This window comes from Grammomys surdaster, unplaced genomic scaffold (genome assembly GCF_004785775.1).
Source record: "Grammomys surdaster isolate TR1022 unplaced genomic scaffold, NIH_TR_1.0 170, whole genome shotgun sequence".
NCBI lineage: Eukaryota > Metazoa > Chordata > Mammalia > Rodentia > Muridae > Grammomys > Grammomys surdaster.
In genome coordinates, this window is record NW_021604618.1 from 23,406,206 (window position 1) to 23,423,754 (window position 17,549).

The following is a 17,549-nucleotide window of genomic DNA, read 5'->3' on the forward strand; positions in this document are numbered from 1 at the left end:
AACAACAAGACTCATGGACAAGTCTGAGGATGTGGTGGCTGAAAACTCCAAGTACTTCAGAGGTGGCCGACTCTCAGGTGTGCCTCTCCATGGTGTTTTCCTTAAATGCTTTCTTATTGTTGTCATGTGATAATTATAGGATAAAATAATTGTAGGTTACTTCCAGCGGTGCCACCAGCACCTGGTTCTCCGGTGATTCTCCGACAGGACAGTCAGCTTACTAGATAATTCCCACCACACCCCTTCTCTCCCTCTGACTAATGACATTGGCCCTTTTGTTTATGTACAATGGAAGTCGTTAACTTCTTTATGTCTAAACATTCACTAGGGCATCCATCTTAGTCACAGTAGCCAGTGCCTGGAGGGCAGCAGCTCCGTGCCTTTCTTTGGCAGTGTCCTGGACAAGCAGGTGCAAAGTTGTTCTGTGTGTATTAGCATCCTAAGAGGGCAGGGTTTGAGTGACCCTCAGCGTACGCTGGGACCAGGAGGCTATTTCATTCCCACCAAATATCTACCTCATTGCATTATTCAATTGGCTTTTACCTCCAGACCTCCAGCCAACAGACCTGTAAGGACACAAATGCGTTGGACAGAGACCCTAGGACTGAGAGGACTGAAGAATGACCTTGTTAAGGGAAGGCCAGGGCAAGAGAGCTCCCAGGATTTTATTTTTCTCTCTTTTTGTCAAGAAACTGAGACAAAACATGTGTATAAGAAACCTTAGGGCCGGGCAGTGGTGGCGCACGCCTTTAATCCCAGCACTTGGGAGGCAGAGGCAGGCGGATTTCTGAGTTCGAGAGTTCGAGGCTAGCCTGGTCTAGTGAGTTCCAGGACAGCCAGGGCTACACAAAGAAACCCTGTCTCAAAAAAACCAAAAAAAAAAAAAAAAAAAAAAAAGAAAAAGAAAAAAAAGGGAAAAAAAGAAAAAAAAAGAAACCTCAGCAGAGATCTTTGCCTTTTGCATTGTGATGGGCACCTGTCGAGATATTCAGTGTCTATCTTCCATGTTCCCCCTAGGATGTGGGCTCCGGCATGCCAGGACTTTTGCTTGTCTCTATACTCAGAGTGGTATTGTACTCTGGACACTCAATAAATACTTGAATGAGTGAATGGTCTCAGATCTTGAAACAACAGGAAACTCATTAGCAACTGAAGGGCGGTAGGGAGCTCTGAAGGGAAAGTGAAGGATGAGGGGAAGGCAGGGAACGAGTATGTCCATGCTGTGACATCATCACAGCAGCAAAACAGTAGGGAGCTGCTAAGCCTGTCTTCCCTTGACCTCTGTGCCAAATCACACTTCTGTAAGGTAGAATTCCTGGGTGCCAAAGAGTCCCAGCAAGTTGTGTAAACAGATCAGGTAACTCGCTATCTCTGGTATCTCCCTTGATGTTGATGATCTGGTTAGGTCTTCATTTTAAAATCCATACTGCTGGCATATCTCATGGTTTATTTTAAATAAATTTAAATTAAAAATAAATTTAAATAAATTTTTAAAAAAATTTTAGATTTATTTGTTTTCACTTAATGTATATGAATGTCTTTTTTTTTTCTGCATGTATGTATGTGTACCATGTATGCTGGTTGGATCCCCTGAAACTGGGGTTACAGATGATTGTGAGCCACCATGTGGGTTCTGGGAAATTGAACCCAAGTCCTTTGCAAAAGCAACAAGCACTTTCAACCGCAGAGCCAACTCTCCAGCCTCTGTCTCAGAGTTTATAAGCCAATGTCTACGTAGACGTTCTTGTAGCCCTTGATGTCTTTAAACCTATTGCTCCTGAGATTAGCTTGGATCTGCCTTTGGCCACTCTTGAAAGGGACAGTCTTCAGAGTGATGCTGGCTTTGTGATGGGGTTTGAGGACTCCAATGCTGCAAAGAGAGCAGAGAATGTCAGAAATCCGCTTTCCTTGTCACTTCCTGACTGTTTTCCAGAGTCCTGTGTCCAGCCTAGGGGCCTGATAATGCTAGCGGCAGGGTACAGTGAGAGGGAAGACAGAGTGCTCCCAGCACTTACAGAACTCTCTGCTGCTTCCTAAAGAGGCCACTTCCTTCCAAGGTCAGCACACAGTCCTCAACCGGCTCTGAGAGCGGGTTTGAAAAGACCACCTGGATGGTGAGTGGCTGATTCACAAAGGCAGCTCCTAGAACCTAAGTAGAGACCAGAGATTAGTCACCATCCCCCAGTTCACCGAGTGCTAATGCATAGTGCTGTTTGTAGGTGTCAGAATAAACCATCCCAAGTATGCCACTTTGGCCTAAGGATTATTTTGAGTTGAAGCAATAAGAAGAAACAGACACAAGAAACGTTCTCAGGCTTCCATCCATGTACCTAATGGCATACATTGATAAAGGTGCCTCCCTATCCCATCCTCCTTCTACCAAGAAGGTCAAAGTTCATCACTGAGACATTGGTCCCTGGACTGGCTGGTGTTTGTCAACTTGATTAAAGTTAGCATTATCTAGGAAGAGGGGGGAACATCAATTGAGGAGTCGCCTTCACCATATTGGCCTGTGGGCACATCTGTGGTGGCATTTTCTTGATTGATGTGTGAGAGCTTAGTTCACTGTGAGAGGTACCACTCCTAGGCAGGTGTTCCTGATTGTAGAAGAGGCTGGAGAGATGGCTCAGCAGTTAAGAGCACTGACTGCTCTTCCAGAGGTCCTGAGTTCAATTCCCAGCAACCACATGGTGGCTCACAACCATCTGTAATGGGATCTGATGCCCTCTTCTGGTGTGTCTGAGAACAGTGACAATGTATTTACATACATAAATTAAATAAAGAAGAAATAACCCAAAAAATTGATTGTAGAAGAAAGGAAGATGAGCAAGCCATGGGGAGTGAACCGGTAAGCAGCGCTCCTTCTTGGTTCTGATTCTATGTGAGTTCCTTCCCTGGTTGGCTTTGGTCAGTGTTTTATTACGCATCAGAAAGCACACTAGGAGAGTCTTTTATCAGCCTGGAGAGGGCACTGGGGAACCTATATGACAGTTTTCCACTTAGCTCTTCCTGACCTTGGGTTTCTTGTACATTTGCCTTCTCATACTTTGCTGCTTCCAGAGACACAAGGCCTTTCCCATCTCTTCTTGTCTCTCTCAACATGCATTTGCCGCTTTGCTAAGATGCTGCTTAAGCCTACTAGAGACTGTGAGGTGCTTGCCGTCAAGGGGGCTCATGGCCTCACTTGGTGGGAATCCAGGAGATGGGTTAGACCCTGGACACAGCACTGCAGAGAAAGAGCCCAACCCCTTCCCACTCAGGTCACAGAGGCCCTGTCATCTATTCTCTTTTGACACTTCAAGAAGCAGAGGCCCAGGGGGTTTGCCCAAGGACACATGGTCAGAAAATGACAAATCAAATCTGACCTGACTTGAAGGTGGACTTCCCTCCAGTGAGCTACTGTCATCTGGACTCTTTCCTCGTTTGCCCCTGGAAGGCCAACCCAGGAAGAAAGCCCTGGCTTGAGCTCATGGACCCCCACAAAAGACCTCCAGCAGTACCAGGAGATGAAGACCCCTCAATGCTGTCCCCCTTCCGGGGGAACCATAAGAAGCAAAGAAGGGATGTCCTCTTAAGCAGGCCCAGCTGTCTCCTATCCAGAGCTCAGGACCCCAGGACCATTTTTGTAAGAGACCGTTCTTTGCCTACATTAATCATGATGCCAGGGAAAGTCAAGGTGATGATCTTGTTCACCAGGATTTTCTCAGGACTGTTCTTCTCTTCACCCAGGGCACTGATGCGGATTAGCTTGTCTGTTGACAGATACTGGCTGTATTGTGAGTAGAGGATTTTGCAAGGGTAGGTCTTTTCTAGGGAGTAAAGACAAGGAGGGAGAAGTGAGAATGGCTGAGAAAGGGTTTGATCTGATGGTTCTTCTATGGAGAAGAGGGGGACGATGGGCATCAAGTTTTGCTGAAGTAGAACCTAACCTTTTGGAGTAGAAAAGTGGCAGTTAAGAAAGACAACATAGGTTGTCTAGTCATTCTGAGGTCCCAGCCAAAATCTAGTTGACTCCAAAGCTCAGGTTTTCACCAATAAGCGGGCTACTTTCCTCAGGGGTAGTAAAGCAGGTCAGCAGGAGGAAGGAAGGAGGGAGAGAGAAGTAGGAAAGGAAGAGGGAGGGGCTAGAGGAGAATTATGCATGTACCTTCTTCAGGGAACAGTGTGATGAATGCTGTGTCCTGCCAGAATGGGGCCAGGGGGCTGCCGTCGTGCAACAGAGACTGGGCACTCAAGTTGAGTTTGAGATCCTTGAACTGAGGTGACATGTTGACAGCCAACAGGACAAAGTTTATGTCTTGGCCCATTTTGGGTGAGTCCAGAAGCTCAAACTTCAGAGAGACCTGGAGAACATCAGTGGGTCGAAGGGAAGGTGTGTCGGGGCTCCTGGCACTGTCCTGCCTTGGTGGCATGGGGCTGAAGGGATTCGAGCTTGCTTGGTGAGGCCCTTGAGACCTCCCAGCCTGTAGCTTCTGCAGAGCCTTTAGAAACACCTGTCTCTCTTGAAGGGAACCTAGAAGGACAGGATAACCCGGGAGTTACGCCTTGGCTGAACATACTATTCTCAGCACCCCCATCAACAAGATTACATGATGCAAAATCAACTTACAAAAACCATTTTCAGGGGGGTTGGAAAAATGGCTTAGAAGTTAAGTACACTTGCTGCTCTAAACAGAGGACCAGAGTTCAGTTCCCAGCACCCTGTCAGGGTGATCACAACCACCTGTAACTCCAGCTCTAAGGGACTGAACGCTTGCTTTTTGCCTCCAAGGGAACTGCCACATACATGCCCATATACATTTGCACATGCATACACATAAATAAAAATAAAATAAATCTTTAAAAAGTCACCTGCACTGCTATCTGCTAATAGTCAATTATTAGAACAGAAATTAAGAAAGCATTCTAATTTTTATCTAGTCCCTTGAGAAGAAAACAATACTCAAGAATGAATTTAATCAAAGAAGTAAAAAACTTCTATAAAGGAAATCATAAAATACTTATGAAAGAAATGGAAAAGAATACAAAAGGTGGGAAAGTATTCCATGAACATGGGCTGGAAGAATCAGTATTGCTAATACCCACACTAAGACCCCAGTCAGAGACTATGATGTTCAACAAGAATCACTCAGAGTGTGGGAGTGACCCTAAGCAGCACTAAGAGTATTCTAATATCCTATGACCATGTGGCTCTTACATTTAACGGCATGAAGAATGTGCAAAGAGCCTTCAAAGGGACCAAGAGGTACCATCCACTTTATATCTACCTTATCCCTCAATGGGTCATCTTTCTCTCTGATGTGAAGTATGCAGTCCTTCATGATGCTGCTTTATCTGATGAAGGACCATGAGATCAGGCAGCCAGTGTTCCATGGGAATGTCATTAAGAGAATAGTGATGACCCAGGACAGGGCTGGGAAGGCTCCCCTTTTTGTAAGATGACCTCTACAGCATGGGGTGCTACTGAGTTTAGAGGGCAGATGCCCCAGGTGGGTACTCTAACATGCCCAGAAGAGCCTATGCCTTTCTCCTGTTGGTAGCCAATGGACGTGCCCTGGATACCCGCAACTTCCCCCAGCCTGAATTATATCTAGTCCCCCTCCCCCATGATGAATTGGGTCATAGGATTCATAAATCCCCTGCCTATCCAGAGCCAGTGGAACCTCTAGTCAGAGGTCCCAACATCCTCTCCACTCCTGCAGCTGGGGCCAAGGGCACAAAAATAGCTGCTAGTGCCTATTACAACCCAGGCAACCAACATAACGTCTACATGTGCATGAGCAGCCTCCACCTCCGTCTTGTCACCCACAGAAGACAAGAAGGCCCAGTAGACATTGTCCACTTCCCTGCCTCTTACTCCCATTTTGTGGGCCTCTGGTAGGACTGTACCCAGAACCCAGGGAGGCCAGGGAGGGCCCTTAAGGGTAGTCTCTGGGCTCCTGGACTCTGAGGAATACCTCCCAGCTTCCCAAGTTCCCATAGTGCTGAGTTCTTACTACAGAGACTACTCAGTGTGGTGGATTTGTACTCCACCTCATGGACTCATCAGACTAGTCATGTCTCTCCCAAGGGCCCTTCCAGGCCATACTCTCATTCCTTCTCCTGCTGTCTGTGGCCCTGGAAGGCCACTATCTCAGTCAGGCTTTGGCCTCAGTCACACTTTTCCAGCTACCCTTGTCCTTTCTTGTTCCTTCCTTTGCTTTTGAGATTCCAGGGGTTGGTGGTGTCAGAAGCAGAGCTGGGAGCATTGCTAATTTCTGGAAATTAGTTCCCCCTTTCCTCTCCTCTCCCGTTGCTTCTCCTGGGACAGAATCATATCTGTCCCATCAGACCCTATGGTCTGAGAATGAGGGCCCCCAATGGTATGTGTGTGATCTGTAACCTGCCACCTGGCCCCTAGATGATGTGTCAAGATTCACTGTGGTTTGTTCCTGTACTAAGTTCAAAAAGAGGAGACGGTTATTTAAATAGAATTCCCTATTCATTTGATAAAAATCCAGTTAATATATTTATGTAAAATAAGCCCTGTTTATACTTTGTTTGCTACAACTGTGAAATAGTAAAAATCAAGCAAATGGCCAAAGATGTCCACATAACCCAAAGTGATCTATATAGTCAACATATTACTTATCAAAATAAAATGGAATTTTTCACTGAACTACAGAAAAAAAATTGACATGAACCATAAGGTACCAGGAATAGGTAAAGCCATCTTGAACAAAAATACAAAGTAGTAGGTATTACACCACCTGGCTTCAAAATACATACGGGGCCATATCAACAGCTCAGCAGTTAAGACCCTGATTCTGATCCTTATGGCTGGATCTTTACCTGACTTCCTAGACATTAGTCTAGCAGTAACTGTTCCAGGAGTACATTTACGCCTGACCAACATGGTCTCTCCTTTGGCCTTGCTGGCTGGATCAGAACCCCCTGACAGGATTGTCACCTCAGCATAACCCTCTGGCCCTGCTGGCCCCACAAGTGTGAACACCCTTTGACCCTACATAAGTGTGAGTGCTAGCTGGTGGTCTGGCCTGTCTCCTGAGCACCCAAGCAAATACAATGAGTTAGAGGATAGGTTAAATAACTTATTGGTAGAAATAAGCCAATAAAAGAAAGTTTACTAAGTTGACTGCCATCTTCAGCTGGAGGCTGAATTTTGAGGGAAGCTGGAAGAACTCACATTTGTTCTGTTGTCAGGATGTCTGTAAATAACTCTCCAGTAAGTATGAACATATTGGAGAGAGGTCTCTGGCCTGTAGGACATGAGGTAATGGTGGACTGGAAAAGTGAGATTGTGGACCTGGGTCTTTCTCTGTCCATGCCCTCTGACTCTCCAGACTATGACAAGGGTGGTACCCTAGATCTTAGGCTCTCAGGAAAGCTGTACCTTCTTTATACTTGTAACTCTCAGTAATGTCATCACGCTCATCACTCTGGATACTTTTGGTGCTGATAAAATTCCCAACAGTAGTTGTGTCCTGGTGAAGTTTCTGCTCCTTTCCTCCATAGACAAGCCAGGACGTGCAGTCAGCATTCACCATAGAAAACGCAAAGCGTGTGTCATAGTTTAGATCAACTTCTCCCTCTTTGATGGCTTTGACAGAGGCAGGGCCACAGCAGTAGAGACCTGAAGGAGAACAGAAAGGAAATCTTTGGTGGGTAGTATGTGCCACGCAGCGGCTGGGGCAGCTCTGTGGGAGTGGGCCCTGACTTCTCTCGTGGGAGACTCACCATTGCTGGTTTCCTGGGGGGTAGCATCGAGCACCTGCCAACCTCCATATCCAGGAGGGAGGTCCTTTCGTGCCATCCAGCACTCATTCCACACATGGAAATTCCTGAGGAAGAAGCCAGGGGTAGTCAGTGTTAGCACAGAGAAGGCACAGGCTACCCTGCTTCTTTTCTTTCTAGACCAAGGATAAGCAAGTGAACTGGCCACAGAAAGACTCACAGGGCTTAAGCATCTATTGGGAGAAGTGACAGACCTTCCTCCTGTGAACCTCTAGTTGCCTGCAGAAGAGAGCATCCCTCCTAATTGTGTGAACTAAGTGAAGGCTTCCAGTTGACTAAAAACTCCTTTAGGTTCTCTCAAAGGAGGCCTCATGGCCCCTTTCCTCACTTTCTGTCTCACTGTCTATCTGGATATGTATATGCCTGCAAGCGTGTGTGTCTCATAGACTTGTAGTCCTAGTCTTCGCCATGTCTACAAGTGAGACATCAGGCCTGTGTAGTCAGACCCTTAGGCTATTAAAAGAAGGAGGTGACAAAGAGAGACCCCCAACCCCAGTCCAAGTTTTGATGATGTGAGGATTCTAAAACCATAGCTGTTTTCTATTTTGTTTCAGCCCCAGGATAGGAGCCAGGAGGATGGGGCAAGGGGCATAGGCTATGAGTGCAGTCCTGCCCTGCTTCCGACTTGTGGTGGTTTGGGCTCAAATCTGTGGTCTAATAAATAGACTGAGAGGTTAGCTCTCACCAGACAGTGTCCTTCTTCATGTTGTCCAAAATCCTGCCTGTGTTGTCGTAATACTCATCAATGATCAGATTCCCATCGGTGTCATGGCCAGAGTCAAAGTTGGTGATCACACGGGTGGGGATCCCCAGGCACCTCATCACTGTGGAAAGACAGAGAGACCACTGTTGTGGATTGCCCTGGTGTTCTTTGTATTCTGATGTTAATTCTGCTTCCTTAAGACAGGCTGCCCCCAAAAAGGAGAGGACCACGTACTCAGGTGATTTCATGTGAACCACCAGTCCCACCTTTCCCTTCCACCATCCAATCACAAGCTCTAAGGAAGGGTAGGGGACGACAGAGGAAGAAGGACAGAGGAAGAGGAGGTGGAAGAAAGATGGAACAGAACCACATGGCCTGGAGAAGCCGCAAGTAGCAAAGGATCTCATAGCTGGGGAATAGATTAGTGCAGTGGTAGATCTGCCCAATCTAGCCATACAGCTTATAAATACAATAATTGGGTTGGGTGTTTTTTACATGGGCTTACTGGTGTTGGAGAATTACTGCAACAGACTACCAGTGTCAATCCTGAAAATATACAGTGGGCTTCGTGGATCTAGTGAAAGCATCCATTTGGTAACTGCAGGACCACATAGGAAGTGTTTGGGCGGATAGCAATTCCATATCTCTTCCCATTTCCTGAGCTCAAGGGAGGACTATGGTAAAGGTTAGGTTACTGGCTGATCTGACAAGCTTTGTTGGAGCCAAGAGAAGTCTCTGGCATGTTGTTATATCTGTTGTTTATGCCAGCAGGGTGGGGCAGAAATATCTCTCTGTTGGCAAGACTCGGAGACCTAACTCTGCCTCACTCCTGGCCTGGCCTCAAGTCTTCCATTTTCAAACAGCTGGGATTCTGCTTCTTTTTGTCATGAGAATAATTGCGGAGATCATTGGATTGTCAGGCAAGGGTTCCTGTGGCTTAGAGTTCCCTTTTATTCTTGGCAGTATTATGTCAGAAACCTCTCCAGAAAAGCATCCTAGATCAAGCAGTAAAAAGAAGATGTCTGTTTAACATGGCTTAGAAAAGTGAATGTGTACCTGATACAAAACATTCCTGGAAAGAGGTAGATTGTTGTCATTATTCCCAAGGGGTGCCCGTTTCCTCAGCTAGCTAATTTCTTTTACTGTTTTCTGCTGTAACCCCATTCTGTGCTCTTTAAATGAACCCTCGTCCCTGATCAGCACTGATTACTCTAAGGATGCCTGTCCCCTGGTGCCCAGCAGTGTTTACCTGCCAAGCTCAGGACTAATAATAATTGCTTGTATCCAGCAGCGAGGCCACATGCTGCCTGATTCACCTTCACTATCTTCAAGAGAACTCTGGGTAATACCTGCTATAATTATTTTCATCCTGGTGACAGAGGCTAAGAACGATGAGCTACCTTGAGCTGAGTCATACAACTAGCAAAACACAGGGCTCTCATTCAAGCTGTGGCTTCATCTCTAAGCCCACCCATCAGTAGCATATTCATGGTTCAAGCACTCAAGGGTTCTACACATCCCACACATCTTCTCAGGTTATTTTATCTTTGCTGTATTTCTATATTATGTTTCTAGTGCTGCTTGTTTTTTTGAAACTTAGTGGGCTTCCAGTATGTTTCCTATAGTAAAGGTGATGGATATCTTTGTAGATCAATCCCTTCTTATTCCTTGAGACAGATTCCAAGAGGCAACAATGACTAAGTAAAAAAAACAGATATTTGTAAAGTTTGTATACCTAGTTTTTAAATAGATTTTAGTTTAGGCCTTTTTTGCTTTTAGACAGCATCTTATTACATAGCCTGGGCTGGCCTTGAGTTTACAGCTATGTTCTACTAAGCCCAACACAACCTTTCTCATTATTTCTTTTTTGTGGCGCTGGAGATTGAACTCAGGGTCTTGCACATGGTAGGCAACTACTTTATCACTGAGTTCAGGCTTCTTCTTCTGTTTCAGTATTGAGACAGTGTCATGTTAAAGTACTCAAGTTGACCTCAAACTCATTCTGTAACCCTGGCAAGCCTTGAGTCTGTGGTCATCCTGCTTCAGCCTCTGAGGCAGCTGAGATGACAGGTCTGAGCCAGCAGTCTTGGCTAGGCTCCTTCTTAGTAGGTTGACATAGGCCTCTCTAGGTCAGGAAAGAGAGTCACACATGAATGTGACTTGGTTTGGGGAGGAGAGAAGCCCAAAAGGAAATCTTAAATTCTCCCTTGAGTGGCAGATCTGAACATAGCCAAAACAAAACAAAACAAAACAAACAAATAGGCAAACTAGGGCAAGCAGTCGGCAGTCCTGATAGCTGAGTAGAAGATGGGGGTTACACAGGACACTCTCAGAGAGCAAGTGGTGTTGCCACTGAAAGAAACTCAAGATTGAAGTGTGGCAAGACTGGAGTGCTGTGTGGGCACATGTATGCTAAAAGTGTGGTCAGAAAGGCAGATGCCACTCACTGCAGCAAGAGAACATGCCAAGGCAGGGCAGCTGGCAAAGACCAGAAAGCAGCCTCCTCCCTTTCCTGCTCTGACTGATGAATCCAGTCATGGATACTCAAAGTGTCAGTGATGACATCAACTCTTGGTAGCTGTAGCCTGATGGACCCTTTCCCACCCTAACACGTGGTTGGTAATGATTTGTTTAGGAGTCTGCCTTCCTAAGGGTAAAGATTGTTACTCATCTTTACCATTGCACAGCCAGCAACAATACAGGGCAAGGCCTATTGTGCAAGTGCTTGCTGTATGTATGTGTGGGTGGGTGGGTAGATGGATGGATCGATGGATGGATGGATGGATCGATCGATGGATGGATAGGTGGATGAATGGATGGATTGTGGGTAGATGAGTAGATGGATAGGCGGATGAATGGAGGGATGGATGGTGGATGGGTGAATGGGTAGGTAGACGGATGGATGGGTGGACAGATGGAAGGATGGATGGGTTGGTGGGCGAATGGATGGATGGGTGGGTGGGTGAATGGATAGGTGGGTGGGTGGATGGATGGGTGGGTGAGTGAATGGATAGGTGGGTGGGTGGATGGATGGGTGGGTGAGTGAATGGATAGGTGGATGGGTGGATGGATGAGTGGATGGATGGGTGGGTTGATGGGTGATGGGTGGGTGGGTGGATAGATGGATGGATGGGTGGATGGGTGAGTGGATGGATGGATGGGTGGATGGATTGATGGGTAGGTAAGAGGATGATGCCTACTCTAATAATTTCTGACTTGAACACACACTGTCACAATGGCTTTGTGCTATATATACCCGGGCACCAAACTGTCTATAGAGCACAGTGAAGAATTTACACTGACACATTCTTGCTTGAACTTATCATGGCCTATGAAAGGACTGAGAAGGGAGGGCAGGTTATTACAGTGAGACAGAATGAAGCCACAGAAGGGCAATAATAGTTTTTCCTCTTCTTCTTCCTTTTCTTCTGACTGAGTAAAATACCAAATGTTTGTAGAGGCTTACACACATGCTGTTATCAACTTAGAAAGTGTTCACACTTTCAGATTGGATATTTTATTGCTTATAGAATTTAGTTTAGGCTCTTTAGGGTTGCCTTGATTTTACAGATATGTGTCACCAAATCCAATCTTTACTCTTTGTGGTGCTGGAGACAAACCCAGGGCTATTTTCCTCATCTTCTTCCTTCCCTTCCTCCTCCTCCTCCTCTTCTTGTTGTAGTGCTGGGGATTGAGCTCAGAGTTTCATATACACTAGCCACATGCTCCATCACTGATCTGCAGCCCTGGGCTTCTTTTATGGGTCCAAGTCCTGGCCTGTCTTTCCTCTCCTTGCCATATGACCTCACCTCCCTAAGCTTAAGGTATGTCGTCATTAAAGCTGAGAAAAACATAGGATCCTAGAGAGGATTAACTGAGAAAATGCTTATACTGTGCTTGCCCTCATGGCCAACACCTACAGTAATGATGTTGTCCTTGGTTAGACAGGCATATTGGAAAGGCTAAAAGACAGTTTGACTATAGATGTTTAGTAATAGTGAGGTCTCCAAATAGGCACAAGATTCAAATCAGGGTTTCACTTGTGCTGGGCAAGTGTTCTATCACTAAGCTACAGCTCTGCCTCCTTATTTTATTTCATTTTTGTTGGTATAGAAAAGTTGCTTTTGAGCTAGAATCTGACTCTATAGCCCAGGCTGACCTTACTCCTCCAGCGATCCTCCTGCCTCAGCCTCCTGAGTACTGGCATTATAGATGTGAGCCACCATGCTGGCAAGAAGACTTGCTGATATAGAACATGAAGCACAAGATGACACACTTGAAGCATGGAGAGGTGAAATCACAAGGAGAGGAGCATCAGGCCAGGACTCGGGATCATGTTTTCCTAATCCCTTCCTTGCTCTAACTATAAGCTCCACCCTTGCCACCTCATGGGGCACCCCAGGCACCTGTAATCTCAATACGCCTTCATCTTTGAAGTTTCTCTGACTGCTCTGGGTCACGTTAGCCTCCTACGTGCACTGTCAACAGAATTCCAATCGCCTACACATTTTAGCACTAGATTAAGCTCTCTGTAATTTACCATCTCTATCTTATCTCATTGGCCAGATTACAAGTAACCTCAAATCGAGGCTTCCATCAGATACTTCGATTGTGTTTCTTCATTCCTAACACAATGTCATGAACAAGACCCATGTTGGTTCACTTTCTGTTAAATTAATTGCCTTCAGTCTGTGAACATGTTGCCTACAGACTATCAGTTGACTCAGGATCTGACATGACATTCAGGAGATTCAGTGGCAAAGTTGTGGGACATGAATCCCTTATAAAAGAGAGACCACATGGGCATTTATTCATTTGCGCATACACACACATGCCTGCATGCTCAACAATGGTAACTGGGCAAAAGTGGATAGGTTTCAATTAGGAAGGGGCTTCAGAATTCCCAAAGTATATTCCAGCACACTCTGTGCACTACTGAGAGTTTCAGTTAAAGCTTCTATGAAGCAGTGAAGTGATTTTACTTACATGTGATGACTTATGTCACCCTTTGTCACCTTTTCTTTCTGTCTGGATGTGCTTAGTTACCAAATGGTAAAATACTACTCCCAACCCCTCCCTCACATAGTCAACTATCTTTTATAACCACAGTGATTGTGCAGCTTTGGCCTTTCAGATAACACTGTCTTGAGGTCTTCACTTACCTAATCTCATTCACTGACAATGGGAATGGAAGAAATTCATATTTGTCTCCTTACTTATTCTGGATTTTTGAGTAGCTTGTTACTGTTGTTTTGTTTGGGCTTTTTGTTTGTGTGTATCATTGCTTGCTTTGTTACCATAGAGTCTATTACCTGACTGGCTTCTAAGTATCAAGCTTAAATGTTCACCTCCTGTGTTCACCTCTTAATTAAGTGAAGCTGCAGCATGTTTAACTCTTCATGGTATCTATTAAATGTAACGGCATGTAATCCATTTTTTGTTACTACTTCAGCCTTCTAGACTTGCATTAAGGCCACACCTTACCAAATATCTATTTTTATTTCCTTGTTTAAGTGTGTGTGTATGTGTGCATGTTTGTGTATGTGTATGCGAGTGTGCGTTATGTGCCTATATGCATGTAAGTCTGTGTGTACATATGCATGCTTGTACACATGAGTAGAGTCTAGAAAGGGTGTTGAGTGTCCTCACTCTCTGCCTATTTTTCAAGACAGGGTCTCTCTCTGAGCCTGGGGATCACATTTCTCAGCTAGGCTGGAAGCTAACAAGCCCCAGTGACCCTCTTTTCTCAAAGTTTGCTCAGATCAGGGGTCATAGGAGTGTATGGGAGATATCTGGCTTCTAATGTGGGCACTGGGAGCCACACTCTGACCCTCAGGGCTATACAGTAAGTACTTTTAACTGCTGCACCATTTCTCCAACTTCCCAAATTATTTTTTTTCAAATTTAAGAATTTAATTTAAAATTTTTTATGTGTTTCATTGTTTAACCTCATGTATGGATGTGTATCACATCTGTGTCTGGTCCTCAAGGAGGCCAGAAGAATACTTTGGATTCCCTGGAACTGGAGTTAAAGATGATTTGATTCAACATATGGGGCTAAGAATCAAACTCTGTAAGAGCACCAAATGCTCTTAAACCCTGAGCCATCTCTTCAGCCCGCCAAATTATTTTTTGATAGGAAGATGGACTATTTCAGAGTAAATCATGATCATTGAGCTCCTTCTGCTATTCAAGAAATACAGGTGAACACTATGGGGAAACCAAGCATGAACCCGAGGACATCACCTTCTAAGAGGTTGAGAACAAAGTATGGGCCTATATAACATGGATTATAGACAGAATGGCAACCCATGTAAAAGAATGGTGTTGAGCAGTAAAAGAGACACTTTCATGGTAAGCATGCTCATGTCTGTTCCCTCTGTCCACACAGAAGTCAGGCATCTATATCAATACCTAAAAGAAACTGCAGCCCCTTCTGAGCACGTGGAAAATTATAAGTCTGCTTGCAAAGGACCTGCCTCTTCTTGACACAGCTGTAACTCAGGTATAATGTCTGCTTAGCATGCGTATAGCTCTAGATTTGGTGACCAGCACTAGAAGAGGAACAGCCCTGAGCCCAAACTGTTTAATTTGACACTTAACTTCTGGTGACAAAACAAAGTACAGAGGCACAAGACGACCAACAGTATGGTGAAGCCCTCAGGTGAATACAAAAGTGGGGTATTGCAGGAGAATGTCTTAGGGCTTTCAACATATTCAGAAACAAATCTATTCTAGATTAAATGAGACAAAACAAGATACAATAATCAGGCCTAATGTGTAGTTACATATTGTATTGCTGGTTTGTGCAAACAAATTGTACAGAAAAAGTTGTAATCCTACTCCTGCCACCTTGTACTTACAAAAGGCAAACCATCAAGATTGGGTATCAAGGTCAGCATTAACAGTGGTCAACAGAACTGTTGAGTGTCATGGTCCCTTGGTGGATGTTATCACAATGGTGCTCTAACTTTTTGGTCTTCCTCTCCTGAAGGCAATCATATAATTCAATCATGAGAAACACATCAGACATCCCAACTGAGGCACATCCTCCAAACAGCTTCCAGGCTGTAAGACAAGGAGGATGGATCCAAGTGGCCCCCAGACTTCAAGGGATGAACTCACAGTTCAGGGAAGCAAAGGTGGCTAGAACTTGTGGGGTAGCATAGGACAGAAGAGAGACAGATCTGAAGAGAGTTCTCCCACGCTCTGCAGAGGAGGCCTTTCAGTGTGGGAACAAAGTTTCAGAAGCCCAGGTGAAGTGACCGAATGGAGGCCTCATGCTACATGGACCCTTTAGGAGCATTCTCAGCAGTCATGACCTACTAGCACAAACTAGAACAGACATAAAGACTGTTCTAGAACCATCAAAACAAAACTAAAAGGAAGTCTCCAAAGGCTCAAATTGATATGCAAAAACCTTATTCTATACACAGCAAAAGCCTTTAATGGGTAAAACACATTCAGTTCAATAATTGTCAGAAGCCATCTAGGAAAGTCTATAGCAAGCAAATGAGTTTTCTGAAGATGCCACAATGCTTTGCATGACTGATATGGGTGAGCATCTCAGAGACTATCCCAGGATTGCTTCTTGTTGCTGATATACCTTTCCTGTCACTATTACATAGCCTAATGATTCCCAAGTACCAGCCCATGTTATTGGGCAGATCTTCTGCAGAATTAATATGAAGATGTACTTTCATGTAGTAATGTTGTGTAGCTGAATTGATGATTTTCTAATTCCTGATAATAATTTTATAGAACTCCTAAATTGATACAAGTAAGCTCAAGCCTACTACAGAATAAAAGCTGCAGATAGAGCCCTGTCACCCAGACCACATGTCACAGGCTAACTGCACTCAGAAAAGAAAGCAGGCTTGCAACAAATTTATGATCAAGGAAAACATTCCTTCCAGGTTAGGAGTGAGGCCACTATCTGGTAATTAAAGGTCATAAACTGGAAGTGAGCAATTTATTAAGACGTTTTGTGGGTAGAGACTCAATGTATGTGAGTTATTGGATAAAAGGAAAAAGGTAACGATGGTTTGTAAAAGAGAGACTGGAAGCGGACCTGTGAAGTAAGGAATGTGACCAGCTGCAACCCTAAATACTTCAAGAAATAGAGGAAGAAAACAAGGCGGGGGAAGGGAGGTGGGGAGGATGTGGAATTGAAGTTTGGGAGATGGATGGAGAGATCTTTAATGATCCAGCCAAATCACTGGAGCCCAAGATGCAAAGATTAGAACAGTATCCCAATTATGACAGCTAATGCTTGTGTAAAGCTATGTGCCAGACAGCTTTCCAAATCAGTGTCACGTGTTACCAACAGCACTACGAGGGAACATTCCATACCATTTCCATGCTCAGAAATCAATGGAAAATAACGGTAGGTAAGTGTTCCAGCCAGGGTATTGTGCAAGTCTAGACAGCGATCAAAGAAAGGTCTGGGAGAAATAAAGCATCAAGCTGGTGGACAAGGTCCTTTCTTGGAGACTCAGAACTCAGAAAAAAGAGTGAGAACAGGGGTTGCTTTGAAATCGGCTCCTAACATGAACTTTCATGAATGAATGCTGTTTAGATGAATTAATGATTTTATAGAATTCCTGATTTGATTCAAATAATTTTAGGGAGAAAGTTTTAAGAGATGATTTTAGTTGTTTTGCCAGAAAGATATAGTAAAGTTAGAAAAAAAAAGAAAAGAAAAAACGATTGGCTTTGGTTTAAATTTCACAAGGCTTCATTGTATTAACACAAGAAAAAGAACAGGATTTTAGTGCATGCTTGTATAAAAATAAAAAAGATCATGTACTCATGCTACCTTGCTATTTTAAAATACTTGAAAGTTTCTAGAACTTAGAATCATTTTTTTTCTATAGGGAATTGAAGGTTTTAGCTTTTTCACTATATGGATACTCCTTTAACTACAATATTTATTTAATATCGCAAAAAAATTTAAATTGTGAGGACCTTCCCAGGGCTTAGGGCAACAGTGTCAAGTAAAATGAAGAAAGAAAGAAAGAAAGAAAGAAAGAAAGAAAGAAAGAAAGAAAGA

The 17,549-nt window shown here is 44.4% G+C and overlaps 1 protein-coding gene and 1 pseudogene across 3 annotated transcripts in view; one reads left to right on the forward strand and one right to left on the reverse strand.

Moving 5' to 3' along the window:
* Window positions 1-1,484: 1,484 nt before the first annotated feature.
* Tgm5 (transglutaminase 5) overlaps window positions 1,485-17,549 on the reverse strand; it is a 36,953-nt gene continuing 20,888 nt past the window's right edge. For 2 of the 3 annotated variants that reach the window (XM_028767071.1, XM_028767070.1), the window contains 7 exons: window positions 8,480-8,618; window positions 7,738-7,841; window positions 7,394-7,633; window positions 4,148-4,513; window positions 3,649-3,809; window positions 2,016-2,149; window positions 1,649-1,870 (listed from right to left, as the gene is read on the reverse strand). In XM_028767071.1, the coding sequence (XP_028622904.1) occupies window positions 1,717-1,870; window positions 2,016-2,149; window positions 3,649-3,809; window positions 4,148-4,513; window positions 7,394-7,633; window positions 7,738-7,841; window positions 8,480-8,618 (1,298 nt within the window). In that variant the 3' untranslated portion in view covers window positions 1,649-1,716. Of the gene's footprint in view, window positions 1,871-2,015; window positions 2,150-3,648; window positions 3,810-4,147; window positions 4,514-7,393; window positions 7,634-7,737; window positions 7,842-8,479; window positions 8,619-17,549 lie in introns of all 3 variants that reach the window. The other variant, XM_028767069.1, reaches the window with a different exon arrangement.
* Window positions 5,108-6,959, forward strand: LOC114620711 (annotated as a pseudogene).